Genomic DNA, 24,621 nt, shown 5'->3' with positions numbered 1-24,621 from the left:
TTCAAATCATAAGAAAGTCGTCATTTGATATTGTTGAATTTTTAAAGAAAGATGTAATATAATAAAATATATTTATTAATATTCAACATAATCAAAAATTTTAAAAAAATTGTTCATAATGGAATAATTTTTTATATGTATTCTGAGATAGCAGGAGAAATGCCAGATGACATTTCTACCAACCAATGTAACACAAACAAATTGTTCTTGCATCCAATAAGGTTAAGGTCAATAATATAGTTTACACTACAGCATCATTGCCCGTAAATAAATACACAAAATTAATTAACAGTGTGTAAAAAATAAAATATAAATGCATTAAATTTTAAAAGATAAATTTAAAATATTCTTACAACAAAAATGTCACAATGAAACATATAAAAATACAACATAAAATGTTCTTGTTCATTCATTGTTATCTTGTTTAATATTTGTAAATCTTTTAAATTGGATAATAAAAGTAGATTTAAAATTTTATTCAAAAATAAATTTGTTTGGGTTGTCAAAAAATTATTTCTTCTGTTCTTTACTCTGGTTGTTGCAGCTGAATTATTGAGCAGAAAATTTTCATTTGTATAAAAAAAAATTAAAAAAAAAAAATCTGAAAAAAAAAAAAGTTTGTTAGGAATTTACTATTTGAGATTTTTTATATAAAAAATAAACATAGAAACATATTAAGTTCCCTAATGACTGTACTGAACACACAAATGAAACAATATACACTAATGAAGTTGTTTAGTAATTTTAGTTAGTGAATTTAATACCCAGTTTTTTAGGAAAGCCTACTTCAGAATGAATTTTGTACTGTGGAGCATAAACAAATGACAAACATGGCACTCTATTTTACAAACAAAGATTTTTTGAAATATGGTATTGTGCAATAACTATATATGTTTACCTTTTCTCTATTTCAACATTACAGTTCAAAATTTTGCACGTGTTCAAATTGAATTAAAATGAGTTCAAATGTTTTATTTTCAAAGAAACAAATAGACAATTTCTGAAGCAAAATTTTATGCACATTTTCTTTTTCTTAATAATTTTTAGAATGAATAACAAAGACCTTTTGAAAATTGTTTTAAGAATGACATAATACAATTCTAAAACAATATAAGATGAAATAATACATAAAATAGCAATTTTTTTTAAGCTGTCATTAACATTTATCCAAACAAATGCCTTTCATACTGATCATAGAATGAATTTTTGTTGTGGTGTTTAATGGAAGATGCAGGCACTTGGCACAAAAGAATATTTTAAATATTTAATAGTAAGATAATGTTTATAGATAAACAAACATCAAAATTTGTTGCCTGGTTTTGATTAGAAGTTGGGGGTTAATGAAATAAGAAACGAACTTGGCTATGCTGCACTAAACATATGGAAAATTCATGTGATGGTAAATTCGTATGATGTAAAACGCTAATCAACTGCAAAAAAAAAAAAAAAAAAAAAAAGAATATATTAGGATGATAATTTTCTCCATCACTAAAATTATTGTATAGAAAAAGAAAAATCAACATAGCTTAAACATCAAGATTTGTTATCTGGAAGAATATCAATTCAAGTTAAAATAAAAGCCTATTACTGAAATGAAATATATGATTATTCTAAAATACATTTGATTTTGCAATTAAACATACAAATTGAGAAACAAGATCTTTGAACTTTTTAAATTTCCTATTAAAATAAAATATTTTAGCATTTTTTTTTCACATATTGTATATTTCTGTGTATAAGCCAAGAAGTTTCAGAAGCTATTTTTAAGCTAAACTATGGAATTGGCTAGTCTCACAAAAACATTGGTACATTTTTGATAGCTGGGAATATATCAATCACTAAATAGTGGCAAATACAGCACTTTTTATTTTTACATGTATGTCTTAAATTTAAGAAAAAATGAATTCCAAGAAGGATTTTTTTATATGTGAAAATAGATTATATTTTCAAGATGGTTTATTATTGCTAATTTGTTGCATCTAAAAGAGGATTTATATAGAAATACTGAGTAGCCATACTATAGGAATTTTTTGTAAACGAAATCCGTTGTAGTTTAAAATTTGCTGTATATGATTTTCTCTACCAGTTCAACTTTCAAACAAACAATAAAATGGTGCAGAAAATAAGACTATCACAAATATAAAAGGTCATACACAAAACAACAAATATAGTCATACTTCTTTTAGTCAAAGATATATATGTGCTTAAGCAAATGTCTTGTAAAAAACATGAAATATAATAAATAATATTTTATATATTTTTTTTTTAAAAAATGCAATCAGCTTATATTCCAAAATGTTCAGTAAATGTATCTTTGATGGAAAATCCTTCTAAAAAATGTTAGATAATTAATGTTATTAATTTAGATAAATAAATGTCAATTAATATATTCCAAAAAACATAATAACTAAACATGAATATTCTTCAATGACAAAATGTTTTCAGAAACCTGTTATTTCAAAAATTGATAAAATGTTCAGCTAATTATACATCATCCATTTATTAAACAAAACAATAAGAGGCTTCAGATTATTTCAAAGTAAGTGCCATTTAGCCAAAGTAAGTGCCAATTTGCCAAAGTAAGTGCCATTTATTTCCCAAATTATGGATGATCATAGCCAAGATTGCACTTTTTATTAATTTAGCAGCAACAATTTAAGACAAGCATAGTAACAATATATAATGGGGGGAAAAATTACCAGGTTATAAGATTATTCAATTTAGCACAGTTTCATGCATTGGGTGATAATCCCACTAGTATAGAAATAACATTGTACAGCAACATTTATAATGATCAATAACCGTATCAGCAAAACAGCAAATCATCAATAGTAAAATTTAATTATTTGCCTGGCATATCTAATCATTTTCAGCCATTACAAATATTTCATTGACTGCCATGCAACTAACGTCTATTATATCTAATTTCACCAACTTCATACAACTTAACTAATCAATAGATTTAGAAGTTCTATTAAATTATTTTAAGATCAAATAATAAAATTTGCTGATGATATTCAAATTGTTGCTTTTTTCACTTAAAATTCCCTATTTATTTTCAGTAATATTATTGAAGCAATTCATTTTTTATATTTATAATACCAAGCTGTCAGAAATGTAAAAGACCCTCCCTCCCACACACACATGCACCCTTTTCTCATTAAAATATAACAGCTCATAAGCTTTAGTTGAGTAGCCTTTTTAATGGTTATAGATTTGTAGTTCACAAACACTTAATGTTACAAAATTTATCAAAATATCAATTTACAGTAGCACACAGAATCAGGTTTGTAATGTTTGGTTTAAATAGTATATGGATTGCTTAAATTTAACATATTTAACCATATAAAGCAATAAAATCATCTAAATCATAAAAAGCAATAAAATCATCTAAATCATAAAAAACAATAAAACCATCTAAATCATAAAAAGCAATAAAACAATTTAAATAATAAAAAGAAATGTTTTAATATTATTTTTAAGCTATGTTTTAAATATCCCATTAAATCATTATCTTTAATTGTTTGACAGTGTAACTCTGAATTAAAACACAAATTTCTATTGTTCTCATTTTCATTACTTGTATTGGATAAAAGGGACCCTTGAAGCATCGCTAAAAAATGAATCTGATTCTGAATGGATACTACAAATTATTTCTTCTAATGTTTTCACTAGATATCATAGCTAAATTATTATGGAGAAAATTTTTATCTACACTTGCAGTTATTGCATATATATATTTATATACAGACCTGAATGAGAATGAATTATAGCTGACTGATAATGAATTCAGATCAACTTGAGATAATAGTGAGTTAACTTCCATTCTCAGTTGTTCCAGAGAACAATTATCTTGAATTTGTTTCCATTTCTTCAAACAATATTTCTGATTGATGAATGGATACAATCTCAATGGCTTTCAAAATTTCTTCAGCAGATTCATAAGTACCTGAAAGAGAAAGGAAAAAAAAGTAAAAATGAATATAAATAAATATTTCAATAAACTTTTTACTAAAAATAAAGAGTATTTTCATAATATTTATGATAATATATCACAAAAATTATCTCAGAAAGGAAAGACAATAAATATTTACTTGTCCAATGATTTCCTATATACCTGATAATTGTACAATGTAGCCATTATTTCCAGTATGGACGGTTTCAATAAATTTACAACATATCACATTCCATTTTAATTTTTTTAAAAAGATATTAAGTGTCAAATAGTATAACATACATGCATGTTTTACTTTTCTCGCAGTATTAATTCTCAGACAATAACTGGAAATATTGGGAAAGAAGCATAGAAAGTTAGATGTGCATACTCTACCTGATATATAAGTAATTAAATTTAAGATTTTATTTGGAAGCTGGTGGCTGTTTTGAAAGTTTCAGTCTTGCTATTTATAATAGAGTCAAAGGATAAAAGCTGAAGTGTCGAATTTTATCATCTTCAATATGACAAAACTTAAAGATTACTTAACCATAAAACTATAGAGTAAAACTGAACAAATATGCGATACATTTTCCTTATAACAGAAATTTATTACCTCTTAAATTGCCAAACATCTCTATTCATTCTTATTATTCACCAGTCAAATACACTGATATACTGAATAATAATGTCATAAAAAGCATTTAAACATCTCTCAAAGGTTTACGATAGAATTTATTACCAGCAGAAATAAAATAATTGCAATTATTTTTGTAATGTATCAAATTTAAAATGAATCAAGAGTACATGCTAAAATCATTATTTTATAAAAATAAGAGGCTTATGAACACAGCCATTCATTATTTAAGTTTGCTTTGAAAAACAACTATCTAAGACAGTTTACTTAACTAAAAAAACTAATTTATTTGACTATTTAAGACAGTTTAATTGATTTTGACTGCATTAAGATACTCTTTAAAATACTGAATCAGCATATAGTATTAACCTTCATTCCATCTTTGGAAAATTTCATCTTTTTATCCATTCTATCTTTGGAAACTGGCAAGTTACTTTTATTAAGAATATTATAACTAGTAACTAAGTGTTTGGACAGTGTATTTTTTAAAGAAAATTTCTTCTCATAATATATACACAAAAAGTTTTTAGATCGTTCTTTAGCATATTGCTTATGGACATGGGCATTTGAATATTGTTTTTTGTAGAATTGAGTGTTACATAAGTTGCATGTATAATCAATTTTACATTAAATACATACAAGATAAGGAAAAAAGTGATCAATGGCTACCCTTTTTTAAGTAAGTACTGATAGCTTGCCAACTTTCTATGATTGCAAGCTATCTAGTGATGTCATATGAGCATAATTTGGAGTTTCTGCTATAGATGCTTTGGTCAATTCTGGTGACTTACAGTGACATAGAGAATAAATAAATATTACACTAGTGTACCTTGAATTCTGAATTGCTAATCTATTGACAGTTCTATCATGGATTTTTGCTTGTGAAAAGTTTTGTTACTTTAATGTTGATCAGTGCAAATAATTAAGAAACTTATCAAAATTTAATTTTTTTTATATATAGCATGTAATTATATCAAATTATTATTCATGCTTAATTAATTCTTTATGAATTTATTTTAATCTCTTATACAAAATCACACTTTGAATTACAATAGAAAGTTAAAGATTCTAAAACTTAAAGCATTTCAAATAAAAAAAAAAAAAACTAAAGTATCTAACACACTAAAATAACCAATAATATTCCAGAACATAAATAAATGAATGTATACAAGTTTATTCAGGAAAAATGATGACAGGGTGAAAATTTTTATTTATTACACTCCCACACTTACCTAGACATTTGGGTCTTTGGAATTGCCCTTTTCCTTGCCCTCATCTTATTGATATTACACTTAGATTGAATGCAACAAAATTTGGTTAAAAAATTTTTAATTTTAAATATATGTATTAAGTTATACAAATCAATAATATCAACTATACATCAAAAATACATTATATATTAATATTTGTATTAAAGATACATTTTCTAAAAATGTATCTTTATTTATTGTTGTTATATTAGGGCTTAAAATTCAAAGAAAAATCAATTAGATAATATGGGATATTTTAAAAAAATATGTTCAGACAGAATTCAAAATGCAATTTTAAATTTTTCTGTTACAAAAAAGAACTAATTCTTGTTTTTTTTTTTTTTTGTTGTTTTTTTCTTTTCTCAATATATAATATTTCATTCTTTCTTTTTTATATATATATTTACCATTAATGTTGCCTCATATATTTTGTGTAGATCTATATAATTATGTTTTGTATAATTTCAGAATCAAAGTATAAAAGTTACATTATAGGACTGTAAAATAGTTGACATATTGTTGCAGGATTATTCATAAGCCTTTTCTGCATTCTATTTTCCATACCAGCAAACAAAAAATTATTAATCGACATCCAGGGAAATCCAACCAAAATCCAAAATATTACAAAAAAGTAAAATATGACTTTGAAGTGGTGTTTGATTTGACTGTTGCCTATTTGCAAATCTGATTGGCAAATTTTGGTCAATCCACTTTTACTATCTACATAATCTTTAACTATTATATTTTAAAAAATTAGGAATACTCGTTTAAAAATTAGTTCAGCTCTTTCAAGCAAGCACTTTTTTTTATTTCAAAAGATTTTTCTACTCCAATAAAACTGATTTTTAAGATGTGATCTATACATTTTAAGTATTACTTATGATATCTCTACGGTAACAAATTGATTTCACATTATGAAAATATAAGATACCCTGCAATGCTCATATTTCAAATTTTAACAATACGGCCACACATAAATTGTCTGAAACATGTATTAATAATGCACTTTAAAGTAATGAATTTTCCTTACAAAAATAGTCTAATAAAAATGTGTAATGCATTATTTATTCAGATATGAAAAAGATGTCACTACTTGGTAAAAATGAGAAGGGGAAAAAAAAAACAATTTTAAGAAAAGCTAACTGCAATCATATAAGAATAATTATTCAGATTATAGAATACTACTGAAGCAAAATTCAAAGTAAAATAAGTGAAAGTAAATATAACAGTGAAAGAATCAGGTATAGTAAATAGGATGGAAGAAAAACCAATTTCCCTTTCCTGGACAGAGTATCTCAAATATCCTTAATGTGCTAGAAAAGCACATTTTCATGAACATATGCTAGGATAATGAATATAACAAGCTAAGAAATCCTAAACACTCATGAATTAACACATTTGAAAACTTTAAACAGCACAAAAGACAGTATATTTCATATAACAGAGACCTTATCAAATTTTTAATAAATGATCTTCTTACAGATGAAGCAATTTATTTAATAGCTGATTTCACTCATTGTTTAAAATTTTATACAGATTTCCTTTTTTTAAAAAAAATTATCTGCTTTTTTTTTTTTTTTTTTTGCCATTTTTAGAAAGTTATTACTTAAGAGGTCATTAAATATTAAAATAATAACAATAAACATGATTTGAATTCCTTAATCTCAAATTTTAATGAAACTTAACATGTTTGCTTCATGTACATGAGTAAACATGAATTTCCCTCCCCCCTTCTCTTTTGCTAAATCTCAAATGGTTAAAGTAAAAATATGTAATGCTAATGTAAAAAGTTAAAGTTTCAAATGGTTACAGTTTTAGAAATTAAATTATATCTTTCTTATTTACCAATCAAAATAAATAATATTTTTTATGAAGATTCATCAATTTGTAAAGAATCAATAAAATTATTAATCAAACTAACAAATATATACACAATGGCAAATAAAAAAAAATCATAGTTTTATTTACATATTTTTTTAAACAAAATACGGCATTCTATGCTAAATAGAGTATTGTACAAGAGTTCGTTTTCCCCCCACATTGAGAAAATATTATGCAACCCATGAATAGTCCAGATGCTGTCAAGTAACTTATTTACTAAAATGGATGCACAGAATTACTTAAAACTAACTATAATATTTATGTAGGAGAAATACATGAGAATCTAATGTTGCATGGGTAATATCCTCCTCTAAAACAACTGTGATAAGTAATCATAATTGTTTACTACAACTAACACTGTAAATTTGGTTTAAAGAAATGGGATTTAAAAACAAAGAAAGACCATTTTTAATTAAGGTTTAATTATAATGCTTGTTGGAATAGAAAATGTATTGTTATATTATGTTATTCAAGATTAAATATTTCAAATTTTAAGTTTACTGTTCTTTAATTATCTCAAGTATTCCTAAACTTGAATGAACATGTATTAAGCATTCTTGAGGGAATTGTAAATATGCATGATTTACAATTCCCTCAATGCAATGACAAAAGGATTGATTTAAACATGCATATTCTTTTGGGAAAAAAAAAATATTAGTGATAGTTCATCAGGATATAAAATCTTTATTGTGACATCTTCTTTTGCATACATTTCACTATCATATTGAAATATTATAAGTGTAAAAAATACAATAAAATATTTAACAATGAAAAACAACACAATAAAATAAAACATTTTGAGTCAAAAGTTATTGAATTCAACCATTTTAATATAACATTGCTGAACATGTTAAGCAGAAAAGTATTTTGCCAAGTTAAAATGTTTATATCCTAAATGACAAAAATATAAGAAGATTGCAAACTTATATTTTTTAAAGAAATATCTGAATTACATGTATAATCAAATACCACAGAATAAAGCATAAAAAATAAATAATACACATATTTATAAGAAAAAAAATAGCATTTATATGAAAATCATATTGAAATACTACGAATGTAAAAAATATAATAAATAAAACATTTAGAATCAAAAGTTACGGAATTTGACCATTTAATACAACATTGCTGAAAATGTTAAGCAGATAAGAATTTTGGCAAGTTGAAATGTTTACACAATAAATACCAAAAAGATAAGATGACTACAGACTTTAGTTTTTCTTAATTATATGTATAATCAAATACCACAGAATTAAAGTATAAAAAATAAGTAATATTTTTAAGAAAATAAAAAATAGCATTTATATGAAAATAAAAATTTAATTTATCAGGAAAAGAAATTTCAAAAGGAGAAACAGTAATATTTGTACTTGTCAAGCACATTTTTCAATTAATCAATAAGGAAATCATAAGCACTTAACATTTCAATCGTGAGATAAAAAACCATCAATCTGCTTCCATCTCATCTTCAAGATTTAAAAGTTGTTTTATTTTTGCCTGTCCATAATATGCATGTTTACGACCTCTACCAAATGACCTGCATGATTCCAACTGTAAAAAATTTAGATTTGGACAATTCTGAATTATCAACTTTACTGTAGACACTGTCACTACAGTATTATTTAAATCCAAACTTTCCAAATTTTTTAGACTATCAAGTGAAACAAGTGACTGGAACAAATGATTGATGCAACTTCCCTTCATCTTAGAAACATCAAGAGCAACTAAACTGTGACCCCACTTTTTAAGGACATTGGCAAACCCATGAAGTTCATAAAGTCTTGTATTTGAGACATAAAGCCTTTCTAAGTTATTAGCAGGTAAAGAACAAAGAACAGTAGATGTTAATAATACACAGCCCCTGATATCAAGTACTTTTAAGTCTGGAGATTTCATTAAAAGTTTTCGTAAATGCAAGTCTTCTATGAAACAATCGTTTTTACTTGCATGTGTGAAAGTGTCTAAATGTGGAAAACCTGAGGTAGACACAGAACTGCAATTCTGCATTAAGATAGGATGTCCCAAGCGAAGAACTTTAAGTTTCTTCAGACCATTTTGCATGTATTGAATTGGGAAAGAATTACTACCACCACGTAAATTCTGGGCTTTCAGACATTCTAAATTTGGGCAAGATGCTGCAACAGTAATGAATAAATCCCTAAAAGATAATATACTTAAATTTGAAATATCAAGACTAATTAAATTAGATCCACGAACATTTAAAAAATTTTGAAACAATTTAAAGGGAAGTTTGGGTGGATATAATGAGTGTGTTTCAAGAAAAATTATATCACATAGATTAGGGCAATGATTAGTGAGCTCAGAAAGAAACTTCCATTCCTCTTTCCCCACTTGTTCAGTTACTTTAGAAAAGTTAATGAATTTTAAACGAGGAAGATTTTCATAAATAAGTTGAACTTCACTGCTTGTAAGAGTTCTTTTTCTATAACTGAATACAAGTGATTCAGTGTTTTTTAAGCAGCCCATCTTACAGTATTTTTTTAAATCATTTAGTGATAGAGTACCATCAAATGTGTGCCATAATGAACTGTCCATGCATATTTCTTTCCAATATTGGCATACATGTGCAACGCTACGAATGAAGTCTCGCTGTGTTTCGGTTTTCAAATAATATGCAAATATTTGGAGAAGAATTTCTCTTGGAAGGTTATTAATATTAGTCATTATTAATTACCACTTATATACTACTAACTTGAAAAGTTTGTTTACAATCGGGAGTTGATGAGTGCTTTTACTGGTTTACGGAACAAGATAAAAGACTTTTGTCATATTCAAGAGTTGTTGAAGAATATGTTAGCTTATTCTTCTATAGTAATATTAAGGATTTGCCAGTGATTATAGATTTATTATGGCAATATCGGAGAATATTTCGAAGTCGTCGAAGAATATTTTCACTGACTTATCCTACTGAAATTCAAACTTTGTCAATCTTCTGACACACAACACGAGACTCGTTAACCGGAGGACGCTTGAACCCCCCATTTGAAGTTGAAAGGGGGGAGAAGTGGGGGGGGGGGAAGACTAGCATCTAAAGCACAACACGCTGTGTATGAGACGGACGAGTCCATTGAAAGCCGAATATTTTCGTAGGGACAAGGTTTAAGAGGAAGAGACTAGTTTTTGTTTACAAAACTGCAGGAGTTCGCAAATTGTGCTCTAATCACAGAATTTTATGCGCTGTATTTGCTGCAACCAATACGTGTTGTTTAGTTTGGTTAATGCGTACTTTTTCGTCTGCTCTTTTTCAAAATGGAGAAAATAAATCTTCCAGAGAAATACAAGTATAAAGTAATTGGGATTGATGAAAATTTGGCTGTTTTCCGTATTTCCGATATTATAAATAAAGAATTAGCGTGAAGAATTAAAAATAAGACTTGGAACTCAAGCTTTTATAAGCTACCATAAAATATCTATATGCAGATATACTATATTTATTAAGATATTTCGATGACATTAAACGGTATAGAAATCATTATAATTATTATTAAACATGCATGTGCAAGAAGAGATTTATTTTTTAATTTTATATTAAAATTATTACCATTAGATGTCTATCTGCAAATGCATTATATTTATTAAGATATTTTGGATGAAATTAAATGGTATAGAAATCATTTCAATTCACACTGAATATGCATATAAAATATCACAAGAGGAGACATATTGATTCAAGAGAGATTCAAAATAAATGAATTAAAAATCAAACTATTTCTTTTGCTTATTTTTTTTTAATTTAAATATAAAATTCTTACTTTTGGCAATAAAAAAAAATTACTTCATTTTCTAAAAAATGAATCGTTGATAGTATGTATCAAGAAACAGATAGCAGATAAATGTTGTAAAGTGGTGAGCACCAGCTGCTCCTCGAATATTTCAACTCTGGTATGGATAAAAATTGCAATATTTCTGACTTATCTTGCAATGAAGAAACAACATTCCCAATGGTTTCATTTTTTAAGGATTGCCCAGATTTCTGACTTTTCTTTGAGCTCTAAACTTTTAGGAAGTTCTTTTTCAGCAAACTGGAATTTTCAGAAAACAGAGAATTGAATTCTGTTTAGTTATTAACTTAATATCAAGATTTATAAATATATAAATAGTTTATATATCTCTTTTGAATACTTATTGCTTGCATTTTTGTAACACATATTTTAGGAATGGATTAAAGAATATGAACAAAAATCAGAAACAGTTAGGCGTGTTCAGAAAACACACAAATCAACTGGGCGCCTTAATGTTTATAAATGCGACTTAATATGCCAGCACAATGTGCGACAAGTAATAACTAATATTTCATATTTTATTGCTTCAAATGCATTACATGTGTGATTTTAGACACTTTTTATTTTATTATTTAGATAATAACAAGGTTAGATTTAAAGTTTATTTGCATGTGGCAAGAGACATATTTGTATCTGTCTAGCTACAGATATATTTAATTGCAGCAAATTTCATTATAATAAATATTTGTATTATTCATGTTTTTTAAATTGTTTTAGTGTTACAAATCCTTAAAAGTTTTAGAGCTTCCATATTCTGTACTATATATTGACATATATTTTTAACCAAAGTCTGATCTAAAGTTCATTTTGCTTGAGGCATGAATGATATTTAGTGCCTCCCTTGTTACACAGCACTTAGCAAATGGTGCATAGTTTATATGTATTTTCCTCGTAAGGAAATATTTTTTTCTTTTTATTCTATTTTCAATCTTCTGATCAGTTCGATGAACAAAAGAAAATCCAGTGATTTTTTTTGAGTGTGTGCTGTTATTTGTGATCTTCACAATGTACATTTCATTAATAAGAGCACATTTTATGTTAAGAAAACATTTTAAAAATTTCAGATCTGAACCTGAATTGAATTTAAAAGCTGTACCTGATAGGCCATTTGCAACCAATGAAGGGTTAAGAATTGAAATAAAATATTGATTTATTTATAATTTTAATAAATTCATGATCTTTAAACACATTTGAAATATTGTTAAAAATTTTTTTAAAAATAAAGACTTTAGATTGGTTTATTATTAGTTGAAATTTTTAAAACACTACTTCATACTTTATAAATAATATTTATTTTCTTCTACTGAAATTCATCCACACTTAATGCTCTCATTATTAATAATTATATGAAAACTATTTTTACAGTTACTAAAATGTAAGAAAGAAAGTAAAAATACTTGATGCTTTGCAGTTCTTAAAATTACTAATCAAAGGTAAGTTTTAATTATTTAAATTTGATTTATAATAATAACAAATAATGTATATAATAATATATAATCAAATATATGAAACATTGATGGTATTTATTGAGAAACAGATTGCAGATACTTGATGTACAGTGGTAAGCAGTGGCTTTTGAACTCTGTTATAAAAAAAAAAAAAAAAAAAAAAAAAAAAAAATCATATTTCTGCTGTATCTTACAATGCAGGAACACCATTTACATAGTTTGGCTTTTTAAGAATTGCCCTTAAATTTCTGTCTTTTTTTTTTAAGTTTCAAACTTTTAAAGAAGAAGAAAGTTCTTTTGTTCAGTACTTCAAAACAACCTACAAAAAAAGACCAGAAAAGTGAGCCTACTGCTATAGAAAAGGATTAGGAATAAATACAAATATGAAATTAGAAAGGTGGCACTGCCAGATAAAGAAAGTGGAGGAATTGTAATGAAAAGATTAGATAAATCAATCGCAGTTATTACGAATGCCATCACTAAGAAAATCCTGGCAAGAGTTATATCAATAGAAAGAGGCAAGCTGACACATAAAATGATTTCAATTTGAAAGAGACATGCCAGCAGCATAGAAATGAACGATATTTATAGTTCTATTCAATTAAATGAAAATGCATTTATTATTACGAAAACAATTGGAGAATCAATTTTTATTTAAAATGTAGAAAAAATTGATGCTACAGAATGCTGCCCAACAAAATGTGACCAATGCAATGTGTGCATACACTCTATGTCTTGCACCTGCATTGATTATTCAATAAAATTTTTAATTTGCAAACATATTCATTATATTTGTCAAAAATTAGAAACGAATGATAACTCACAACAAAATGTAGATAACATTGAAGACAATTATACATATCAATGAAAGAAAAAAGAAAAGCAAGTTTGTGAAAAAAATGCAATAGTTACAACTCTTCAAATCACTGAAGACCTAAATATTAGGAAAAACCGAATGATTCAACATTTAAAAGAACTGCAGTCAATAATATTAGAATGGGACACATTACATCCTCTTCCAAATGTGGAAGAAAAAATCAAAGCCATAAAAGCAAGTTTTCAGGTAGCCACGGCTTCGACTAGTAGTTCTCATAAAAAAAAGGAAATATTATAAGTATCCAAAGCTCCACCAAACAAATATATTAGCAAACAAAGAAAATTTATAGCAAAGAAGAAAAAATCAAAACAAAATCATCAATACCAATTTTTTAAACTATTTATTGTATTTAAGTTAAATGTTATTTTAAATTATATTAAAAATATTAGTCCTTGAGAGGCTTTAATAGAAATTTTGGAAAATGTATATTTCTGTATAAATGTGTGTATTTTTTCTTTTTTATTTACATATAAATAAAGTATTTCAATTTTTTTTTTGAAATTTTTATAAATTTACAAGGACTGCCTAGTTATTAATTTAATTTAATTTCAATTTTTCTTCATTTCATTTAAAGGAGTGCAAAATAATAATAATAAAAAAAAAACATGTTGACATAGATTTAAGTAATTGAATGAAAACAAGAGAATAGATATTTGAATAAACAATACAAAAAGCCTTGAGTTTCATTACAATAACAAAAAATGTGATACTTATGAATTAACAGAGAAAGATTGACGATAATACGATTTTTTTTTTTTTTTTTTTTTTTTTTTTTGTATAAACAGCACATACAAATGCTTGTTTTCTTCTCGTAATTTATCGCTTATAGGTTGATGCACTTTGGTGTTACATTTAGAGATTTTTGGCCCTTCCGTCGTTAATTACTATCAAAATATACTTAAAAGGGGAAAGTATTGAGTAATTCCTTAAAACATGAAAAATCAATGAATAACATAATTCTTGTATGAAAACCCATATGATATTTTAAAAAAATAACATCTTAATGGCAGTTTTTAATGATTGAATAAAAAAATTTTTAAAAGCGATTGAGTTAAATGGTTTGAGTCCTAGTCCAACAACAATATATATAAATATATACATCTTCAAAGGTAAGGGGGGGGGAATCTTCGTAAATTACTCGTAACCTCAAAAGAAATTTAATCCACAATTAGAATATCTGTAAATAACATTTAAATCACAGAAAGAGCGCCTTTAAATGGTATTTAATCAGTAGGTAATGTACCTGCAATATATATTTTCATTCAATCGTAGTAAATTATTAGTAATATAAAATTTAATTCACTACTTAAATTTTAATTAGTTTTTAATTTTAAAATTGTGTTGGAAACATTCACTAGAGTATTCTGATACAGATAAAAATGAGCTGGTAGATCAAATTGTAAATTAATTTATAATTTTGAGTAGCGTTTACTTGATAAAGTGATGGAAAATACTCGTTTTCGTTTTCGGATGCAGTATTTCTATAAAAAATTACATAACTTGAATTCTATTATTCATAAAAAAAATTAAGAAAACACAGATGTGGAGATCCACATAAATAAGGCTTTAAAACAAAACAATAAAAAACTCAATCTTTAAAAAAAAAAACAAAAAAAAACGCGATCTGCTTTTTCAATGAAGTAAGATTCCTTCAACCCTAGATTATGCTTTAACGCTTATCCAACAACATAGCTGCGGACGAAAGCAGCAACACGGTTGCGTATGATAACCGGACTTACCTACGAATAAAATAGATTCGCCCATCCAATCCACAACCGTGTTGAGCTTTAGCCGCTAGTGGGGGGGAAGCAGCACTGGAGGACGGATTTCATTCCGCTAGTGATGGAAATGGGGGAATCGATGTATGGTTGCTTTCGGAAAAGCTTTTTTCGCCAAAATTTGAAAATTTATTTACCCGCCAAGAATGAAGCGCATTTTTAGAATGTATAGGGTGGAGTGTGGACGAATGTCGGTTGGATCTATGATGAAGGCAGACCTTATTTATGCACGATCTTTTTTAATAAAAGAATAATACCGTGTTATATTATATTTATTTTTGCTCATAATTAAGTTTTATGAATCTAATTTTTGACTAGAAATTAATGTTGACTGTAGCTGGGAACTTGGGAAAGCTGAATTTTCTACAGGCGCCTTCTATTTATAATTAATTAAATGGCAAGAAACTAATATGTTAACTCATAATTAAATTCTATCTTCTATTGGTTTGTTAAATGAAATTTAAAGATTTCACAAAGTAATGGAATGAACTTACAAGTTTCATTTAAATTCTTAATGGAAGCTAAAAATGATGCTTTATTCGGAATACAAATTCGATGTAGTTTTCATTTTATTTCTTGCAATTTGGCTGTATTCATTGGAAAGTATTTTAGTTTTTTTATACTATTAATTTTAATGCCCATATTTTGTTTGTTTGTTGTTGTACAAAACTAAATGTTTTTTTTAAAAATTAGCTAAAAATTTTTTTAAATGATGCTTTTAAAAAAATTACATTTTTAAATAATTAAGTAATAAATTAGTGTTATAGAACATTTAAAACATTTTTTATAACTGCAGGCATGCTTTGATTTTGTTATTTGCTAGTATTTATAGTAGCAATAAAGCATTTATATTTTGTGGTCTAAAAATTGCAATAATAAAAATCTGTAATCTCTTTCTTGGAGTTTTGTCCATTCTTTTTTTTTTTTTTAATGTTGATAATGTGCATGATGAACTCTTTAAAATTTGTTTTCAAATTGAATAATTCATACTTGTAAAAATATGCATTGTAAAGATATATATATATATATATTATTTTAGTTAAGTTTTTGATAAAATATGGCTTATTCTCCTTTAAGAAAGTATGATAACCAAAAATCCTCAAAGAATCATCAAAATATTCAATATTTTCTATTTAATAAAAACTAATTTTTGTTTTGTTAAAATAAGATTTATATTGAATTAAAAATTATATGCATAAGCTCATTGATATTACATGATTTTAAAAAGTACTTTTTCAATACATATATTTCTTATTCTAATTTATTAATTTTTTTTCATAAATGCTTAATACATTTATTTATGCATACAACAATTTAATTCTTCTTTTAATGCTAAAAATCAGAATATTGATTGAAAGTAACCAAACTAAATTTGAAAAGGTAATAGAATCAATTATTTCTAATTATATGATTGGTGTAATAATATTTTAAAAGAAAAATTGTATTAAAAATTCTAATATCTTGGATAAATTTGTTCTAAATGTTGAATTTTCTACTTTTATAATAATGCACAGAAGTTAAAACTTTTAAAGAATATTTGAAATGTAATTTTTAATTTCAAAAAATAAAAATTATGTTTTAATTTAATATAAAAATATTATTATATTCTAAATTAGTCAATAGAATTTTCAATTAAATTGTAAAATATCATTTGTTAATTTTTGCATAATATTTAAGTCATATTTTATTCAACACTTACATTTTCTGAAGAAATTTTTCTTTTTCTCAGTTTTTTGAAGCTTAATTTCTTCTCATTTTGATTTTTAATAATAATTCATGAAATAAAAGTGATTTGCTTCACAGGCATTCATTATTGTAATATACAAATATATATTAGTTAACCAAACTATTAACAAAATAAGAAACATTTACTCCACCTTAAAAAATGCTATACTAATATTGTTTTAACTGATTCAAATGAGTGGATAAATACCGAGCGGTGAATATTTCTGATATATTGTGTAAAAAAAATTATAAAGGATGACGGAAATCCTTAAAACTTATATAGTTTATATACCTACTTTATCTTTTAAAATTAAGGTTTTGACTAAATTATTAAAAAAGACAATTTCTATGAGGTTATAGAAAAATAAAATGGGAAAATAATTTTTATTGTTTTAAAGTAATGATAATTACAATGGAATAATGAATTTTAACACTGTTTATGTTAAATTGAAAAAAATTATTTACAATTTAGAATCAATAATAAAAATAATCATAATCTATGAATCAAATTATCTACAAATTCATTTGTACAATAGGAATTTAATAACTTGGAGAATATGACTTTAGTCACTTGGAGACTTTAACTTCCATTGTCCCCATTACTAAAACGTAAAGAAAGGCTAATTTCCAAAAATAATTTAGTATTGATTCAATTCACCTTCAGTAAAAATTTTAAACTACTGACACAAGTAGGTTAAAACTGTCTGAGTGGTTTAACTTACATATATCAATTGGATCAATAAAAGAAAATAGATGGCAATCAACTGAAGACAGATTTTATTCATTACAGAAAAAAGGATGGACAGAGAATGAATAATATCAGAAGGATCACAAAATATGTTCTGATCATTGTTTTGATGAAGGAGTTTGTATGAAACCAGTATTTTAAAAATCAAAGTAGTTTTGTACATTTTATATGCAACTGAAAGAACTTCCTGGGGCATTGTATTCACAAAAGAAGAAAAAAGAAATCTTTTAGCATATGAAAGAGCAGTTGAACTTGGATATGTATCATATAATTGGGGACTTCTAAAGAGATAAAGAGAACTTGACTGGAAAAAAAAAAAAAAAAACTTAATGAACAAAGAGAAAGCACAATCATTTACAATTGGAATATATGATATAATATATTCTCAAGATATTGTATCAAAGCTGATAATCTATGCAACTCCTCTCAAAATTCAAATTCTACCTCTAAAACATGATTCTTATTAATGCTTAAACCACAGCCTGAAAATTGGAAGGAAAAAAACTGTAAACAGTATCTTTCACTTTTGTTTCCAATATCATTTTTAAAAAAAATCTTTCTTTTTTATTTAGTTAAAATTACTTTTTAAAAAATCGTCTACCTCATTATTATTCATTGTAACTAAAAAGAATTTAAATTAAGTATGTTAAATGTATGATGTGCTATTCTTTGTTTTTTTATTAATTTTTTAAAAAATTTATGAAATAAAAAAAATGATATGTTTCCCTCCCTTTCTTTCTTTTATCTTTATACTTTTTCTGCCTCTTTATAACATTAGCATATAAGATCATACAGTTTTTTTATATGAATACAATTAATTGAAAAGTAAATAACCATTGTGGATATTTATTCTTAAAATTAGATACCTGAATGCCATCACTAATCAACTCGCACTATAAGAAAATTTTACTTTTGAAGAAAAATAATTATTTTGCTAATAAAAGAAACCTTGGTTAATGCTTCAGAAGAAAATTTCCAAATGTATTTTTTGAAGTTTTAAATACTAAATCTGAATGATAAAATGGTATTTTAACAAAATTTCGAATATGGCTGTGTTAATTTACCTAAGCATTTTTATTGAACAAATAAAATATCTTGAAGGGTACGAGAAATTGTGTTGTTTCAAGATGTCATAAGGAATTGTTTACCTCGTTTGTAGATTTTTCAGCTACTACTGCAAACATAATATTCCATTTTTTTTCAAAGATTATTATTATCAAATAATATTATTGCTGTCATACTTTTTTTTTTTTTTTGTAATCACTATATTACATACAAACAAACGCGTAATGTTGAGTGACAGAAAAAACAAGTTTAAATTAATGACAAAAGAATAAATTCATCTTTACTTGATTAGTTAAATTTTGATAGTCTTGGGAATGAAATGAATTTTATTACAATAATAAAAATTATTGTAGAAATACATTCTAAAATATTTGTTTAGTTTATTTATATTAAAAAGACAATTGTATGATAATGAAATTGATATCAATAAAAGGATTTTGATATTAAGTTTGGAAAATGGTGTTAGTATCATTTTTGTACAATAATATATTTTGGGAATTATAAGAGGAAAACATCAACATTTTGTTTAGTTAAAATTATAACTGGAAATTTTGATGCATTGCATCAAAGCACACGCTTTCATCTTTTAAAGCATGTTTGATAAATTTTCAGTTTCTGGAGTCGGCAGTCTGTCTTATAATTCATGTTAAAGTATAGATAAATATATGAACAGCTATATATTTCTTCAGTAAGATTGAAATTACAATTACATATCTGTATATTGACCTAATGTTATTCTTTGATTTGATATCCACCGGAATGCAGCATCTTGTAAAATTTTTATTCATCTACTATTCTATTTAAAAGTGAAGGTTATTTTTATTAATTAATTTTAATAAACATTATTTTGATATTTTTCTCTTTTTTCTTTCGCATTTTAATCATCAAAATAAAATTGCTTAAATGTAGTTTCTCAAAGAAAGCTTATTTGCAGAAAAGTATTTCTTAGATAGCGCAGTAACCGATGCTTTTATGAGCATAAAGAAAGAAAAATAGATACTTATGACAGTTCTGTAATTGATTTTTCCACTTCCATCTACTTATCTATCTCTGCAGCTTTTGAAAAGCTACCCCAATTTGCTTACGGCAACAAAACCACCGGGTGGTGGTAAGCAGATGCGCTCTTATCTAGTATCATATGTGCTAAAATTGTAGGATTAACGGAATTTAATTAGCTTTTAGAGAAAACTTGGTAAACAGTTAGAAAAGCTGTAGGGAATGCATATTTCTCATTCTTATAATGTGAGTGATTGATGGATAATGATTCTTTTTTTATGGGATAATCAACATTTTTCCCACGCGAAACTTGATAATTACACTTTAACCCATGCCTGGAGATGGGAAAATTCAGTGAACTCATGATCTAATTTCCTTCAAGCAAATGCCTTCATTTTATAAAGGCAAATGAATACATTTTTATTGAATTAAAAAAAAGACAAATTAAGGAATAATTAAACAGATAGTTATTTGTTTACACAAATGATATAACAAAGTATTTGACATTCGCATTGGTCTGTGAATATCCATTTTGAACGGATGATTTTTAAGTAAAGTTGATTAAACTGAATCTAATTTTCCCTTGTAGCATATAAATATTACAAACACTTGATAAAGAATATTGGAATTATTATTACGATTTATTTCTTATTTAATACTTTTTTATCGATGTATTTTAGTCAGTTTTTGAGTTCGCTGTTTTGAGCTGCATTTTAATATAGTTAATGTTTTGATAGCAATAATGGACAAAACCATTTTTTATACAACCATGTCGAATGAGTTTTATTTCAATATATAGTATGTATAAATATATATATATAGAGAGAGAGAGAGATTAATTAAAATTATAGTTGTAAATTTTGATAAATTGCCTAAAAGTACACATTTTTATCCTCTAAATCACGTTTGCTAAATGTTAAGCTTTGGGGCGGCAGTCTGTCTTGTAACTCATGTTAACATATAGATAAACACATTAATAATTATATTATTCTTCAGTAAGACTGAAATTACGAACGGGTATCAGCATCTTACTCTAACGTTATTCTGTTGATTTAATATTCATTAAAAAGGACCGAGAAGAGCTATTTGGAAGGCAGCATATAGCAAAATTTTTATTATTTTTATTAATCTGCTTAATGATCAAGATTTTTAACCAAAAAATTTTAATAACATGAGTTTTATATTTTCCTCTTTCTTGTTTGGTATTGTATTCATCAAAGAAAGAAATCGCTTAAAAGTAGCTTCTCAAATAAAGGCAATCGTTTGCAAAAATAAATTCAAGTTAAAATATCGATTTTTATTTATTCTTTTATTATTTTTTTTTATTGGGCTCAATTTTTCATTCGGTTGATATGTCTAATTTTTCTGAAAAGGATGTTGCATTATTTACAAAAATTTTAACATGATTAAATTTATAGATTGGATGTTGTCTCTGAATTAAGTTAGAACATTTATAAGGCAAAAACATATTCGAGATTTCTGAAGGCTAGACCGTTCGACCGAAAGTTGGTTCGTAATTTGAATAATAAATGTTCACTAAGAAAAGTTTTTAAAATCGCAAATAGGTTTTTTTCTTTAAAAATTTATTGACGTTTTAACCCTTCGTCTCAATAACTTCGGAGCGTATTGTTGCATAGAAGTCATTCTTATGCCATTTTAAAATTCAAAATATTAATTATTCAGTGATATCAATTTTATTTCTGTGTAATTTCTTTTCATATTTTAATTAAATATTTTAAAGAATATTTTATAATAATACTTTCTAGTACCTTTGTTACAGGGTTGGTCTTAGAAAACGCAAGGCCCAATCTGAAACTATTTTCTATAATACTTATTTCTAGACAATTTTTACCAGTTATATAAAATAACTTTTGTAAAAAAAAAAAACATTTTTTAAAAGATATTCTAATTAGTGAATTAAAAGCAGATTTAAAAAAAATTTAATTGATTTTTTTAAATTTTTAAATTATTGTTACTATTTTCCTTTGGCAACTAGCTGGTTTGCCTAGAATTAACATTTGCTTTTCAATTAAATATTTTATGTAACTTGCTCCCTTAATAGATTCTCGAGCAAAATGTTTTTAAGCTTCAAATTTTTATAAACATATCACCGATACTATTATAGAAGCCTTTCCTTATTCTGTTCGTTCTTCGATGCCTTTCTCTAATTTTCTATGAACTCCCGTAAAATGTAAACTTGAAATTGAAGCCGGAATTGATAAAACTTCAATAAATACATTTTTTAAAAACCAAACACGTCTTTAAAAAATATATGAGTTCAGAATTAATATCTAATTTGTATTACAGAATATTTACATATTTTATGAATTAAATAAAAACATAATTCAATAATATTTTCTTTGGCCCCGTCATAAACTTTTATTTTTAATTTTGCTTTCTAAAAGATTTAAATGACGTAATATTTTATTTTATTTCAATTAAAAAAGTACTTCTGTAAACGATTATGAAGTCTAAATTTTATACGATCCTTCAGACCTAGGATTCCTATTCAGTAAAATAATCTTGACCATCTAACGTTTCCATCTTTGCGGCAAATCTGACCGAGTTATAAAGCCTTGAATATCCTTATTTTAGGACAATCAAAAATGTAATTATTTTAGATTGATCAATCTTGGGGAAACTCAGGGCACTGATTTTGTATCTTCGAGGCAGTCAATGGAGTTCCGCGTTTTTATAAAACAGTGACATTTAAATTGTCATAATTCACTCAGTTTTGGTCACAATAGGACGAACTTTTTTTTATATAATATAACAAAATATATAAAGAAAAATTATTAAAAGCATGCCTCATATTTAAGTCAACTCAACATGGGAAAATAAACCAAACCTTTATATTTTGGTCATATCAGTGGGAAAAGGCTAAGATGAGGTATTAGGAGCAACAAATTAAATGGTTTCAGTTTCTCTTCAGTAATAAAATACAATGTTGTAAAATAAACTTAAAAACTTTTAAAAAATAAAAAAAAAATTATATGGCAAAAAAATTTTCATCATTAAAAAGATAATGTTTTGAATTTTAAGATGCTGTACAAATTGTTTTTCTGCTATAATATTTTCAGAAATTATTGCAAAAACACCAAAATTTCACAAATTTTAATTAACTGAAAATTCAAAAAATCCCACCGAAATTTCAAATTTCCGCACTGAATATATGTGCAAAATTTGGTTGTTATAGATCAAACGATTTTCCCTGTACAGCACCAATACAAACACACACAAATTTATCTTTATAATTAGTGCAGATTATATGCATTATGTAATTTAAAAATAAATTGGTTTTTTTTTTTTTTTTTCATATTCAGTACCGGATGACACTACTCATGTGAAATTAAAAATTAAGTAAATTGACAAGTTAATTTCTAGCAAAATTATGTATAGTCATAGAGAATACAAACGTGTAGTGCAATTTTGAACGGTGTCACTTGAGAGGGTGAATAAAAATTCCATAACAAAACTTCATCTTTACAAACATGAAATGCATTATCTACTAATAATAAAGCGTACTATTAGTAGAGCGATCTCTACTAATAAAGATGAATATGTGTTTGCGCGTCTGTATATCTGGGTGTTGACACTCTATTAATCAAACCGTAAGACATATAGCTACCAAACTTAGTACGCACTTGCTATGTTGGACGGATAAAATGTGCACTTCGGAGCAATTTTTTAAAATTTCATTTAGAATTTTAATTAATTAAAAATTAAGCAAGTTCTTGATGTTTTTTCACCTCGATAACTTTAGAAAATATTACAGTATAAATGTTATTTTTATATATTCAGAAATTTTTTTTCAATGATTGTAATTTTTTGCAGTATAAATATCTTTTTCATATTTAATCAATTTTCTAAAAATATTTTAGACATATTTTCCAGCAAAAATCTTAAGAATTCTGAGCAAATATTAAGCGTATCAAGAATAATTATACAAAAGCATAAGAATTCTTGATGAACACCAAAGTTATTATTAAATTTGCAAAAAAAATGTTCAGTTTTCGTTTTACTGTGCGAATTATTATTCTGTCCTTTAAAAAAATTATGACTGGCAAAGCTCATCTCAGGAAAGTAAGCAATATAATTATCTAATTCTGCAAAAAAAAAAAAAAAAAAAACCCCTGAAAAATTTACATTAAAAATATTTTTAATATGAAGAAAAATGCCAATTTTTGTTTTACTCTAGGTTAGAAATTAGATTGTATTGTTAAAAGATTAAAAACATCAAAGTGCATCCTCGATGGTTAGTGGCGTTGGCAGAAAATAAGGAAAATGCATAGTAAAATGAATAGAATCATAGAAGTCTTCTAATATAATATTTATTATAGACTATCTATCAAAATTTGAAGCTTATAAATAATTTGCTTAAGAAGCTATTAAGACCTAGTTACGTAAAGTATTTAATTGAAAATTTTAGCGGCCATTAACGTTGGCTAGTCAGTTATTCAGTGACTAGCATTAAATAAA

At 25.7% G+C, this 24,621-nt stretch overlaps 1 protein-coding gene and 1 long non-coding RNA gene across 2 annotated transcripts in view; both read right to left on the bottom strand.

Moving 5' to 3' along the window:
* Positions 1-630: 630 nt before the first annotated feature.
* LOC129969098 (uncharacterized) overlaps positions 631-24,621 on the bottom strand; it is a 42,675-nt gene continuing 18,684 nt past the window's right edge. The window contains exons 2-3 of the long non-coding RNA XR_008784461.1: positions 3,753-3,949; positions 631-1,430 (exon numbers count right to left, since the gene is read on the bottom strand). This is a non-coding gene — a long non-coding RNA (uncharacterized LOC129969098). The remainder of the gene's footprint in view (positions 1,431-3,752; positions 3,950-24,621) is intronic.
* On the bottom strand, positions 8,895-10,663 carry LOC129969097 (F-box/LRR-repeat protein 6-like). Its single transcript, XM_056083507.1, has one exon. It carries the CDS (start codon positions 10,385-10,387, stop codon positions 9,149-9,151), a length of 1,239 nt encoding a protein of 412 aa, XP_055939482.1. The 5' UTR covers positions 10,388-10,663; the 3' UTR covers positions 8,895-9,148.

This window comes from Argiope bruennichi, chromosome 5 (genome assembly GCF_947563725.1).
Source record: "Argiope bruennichi chromosome 5, qqArgBrue1.1, whole genome shotgun sequence".
NCBI lineage: Eukaryota > Metazoa > Arthropoda > Arachnida > Araneae > Araneidae > Argiope > Argiope bruennichi.
The sequence above is the reverse complement of the archived record's forward strand: the minus strand, read 5'-3'. Positions and strand labels throughout refer to the sequence as shown.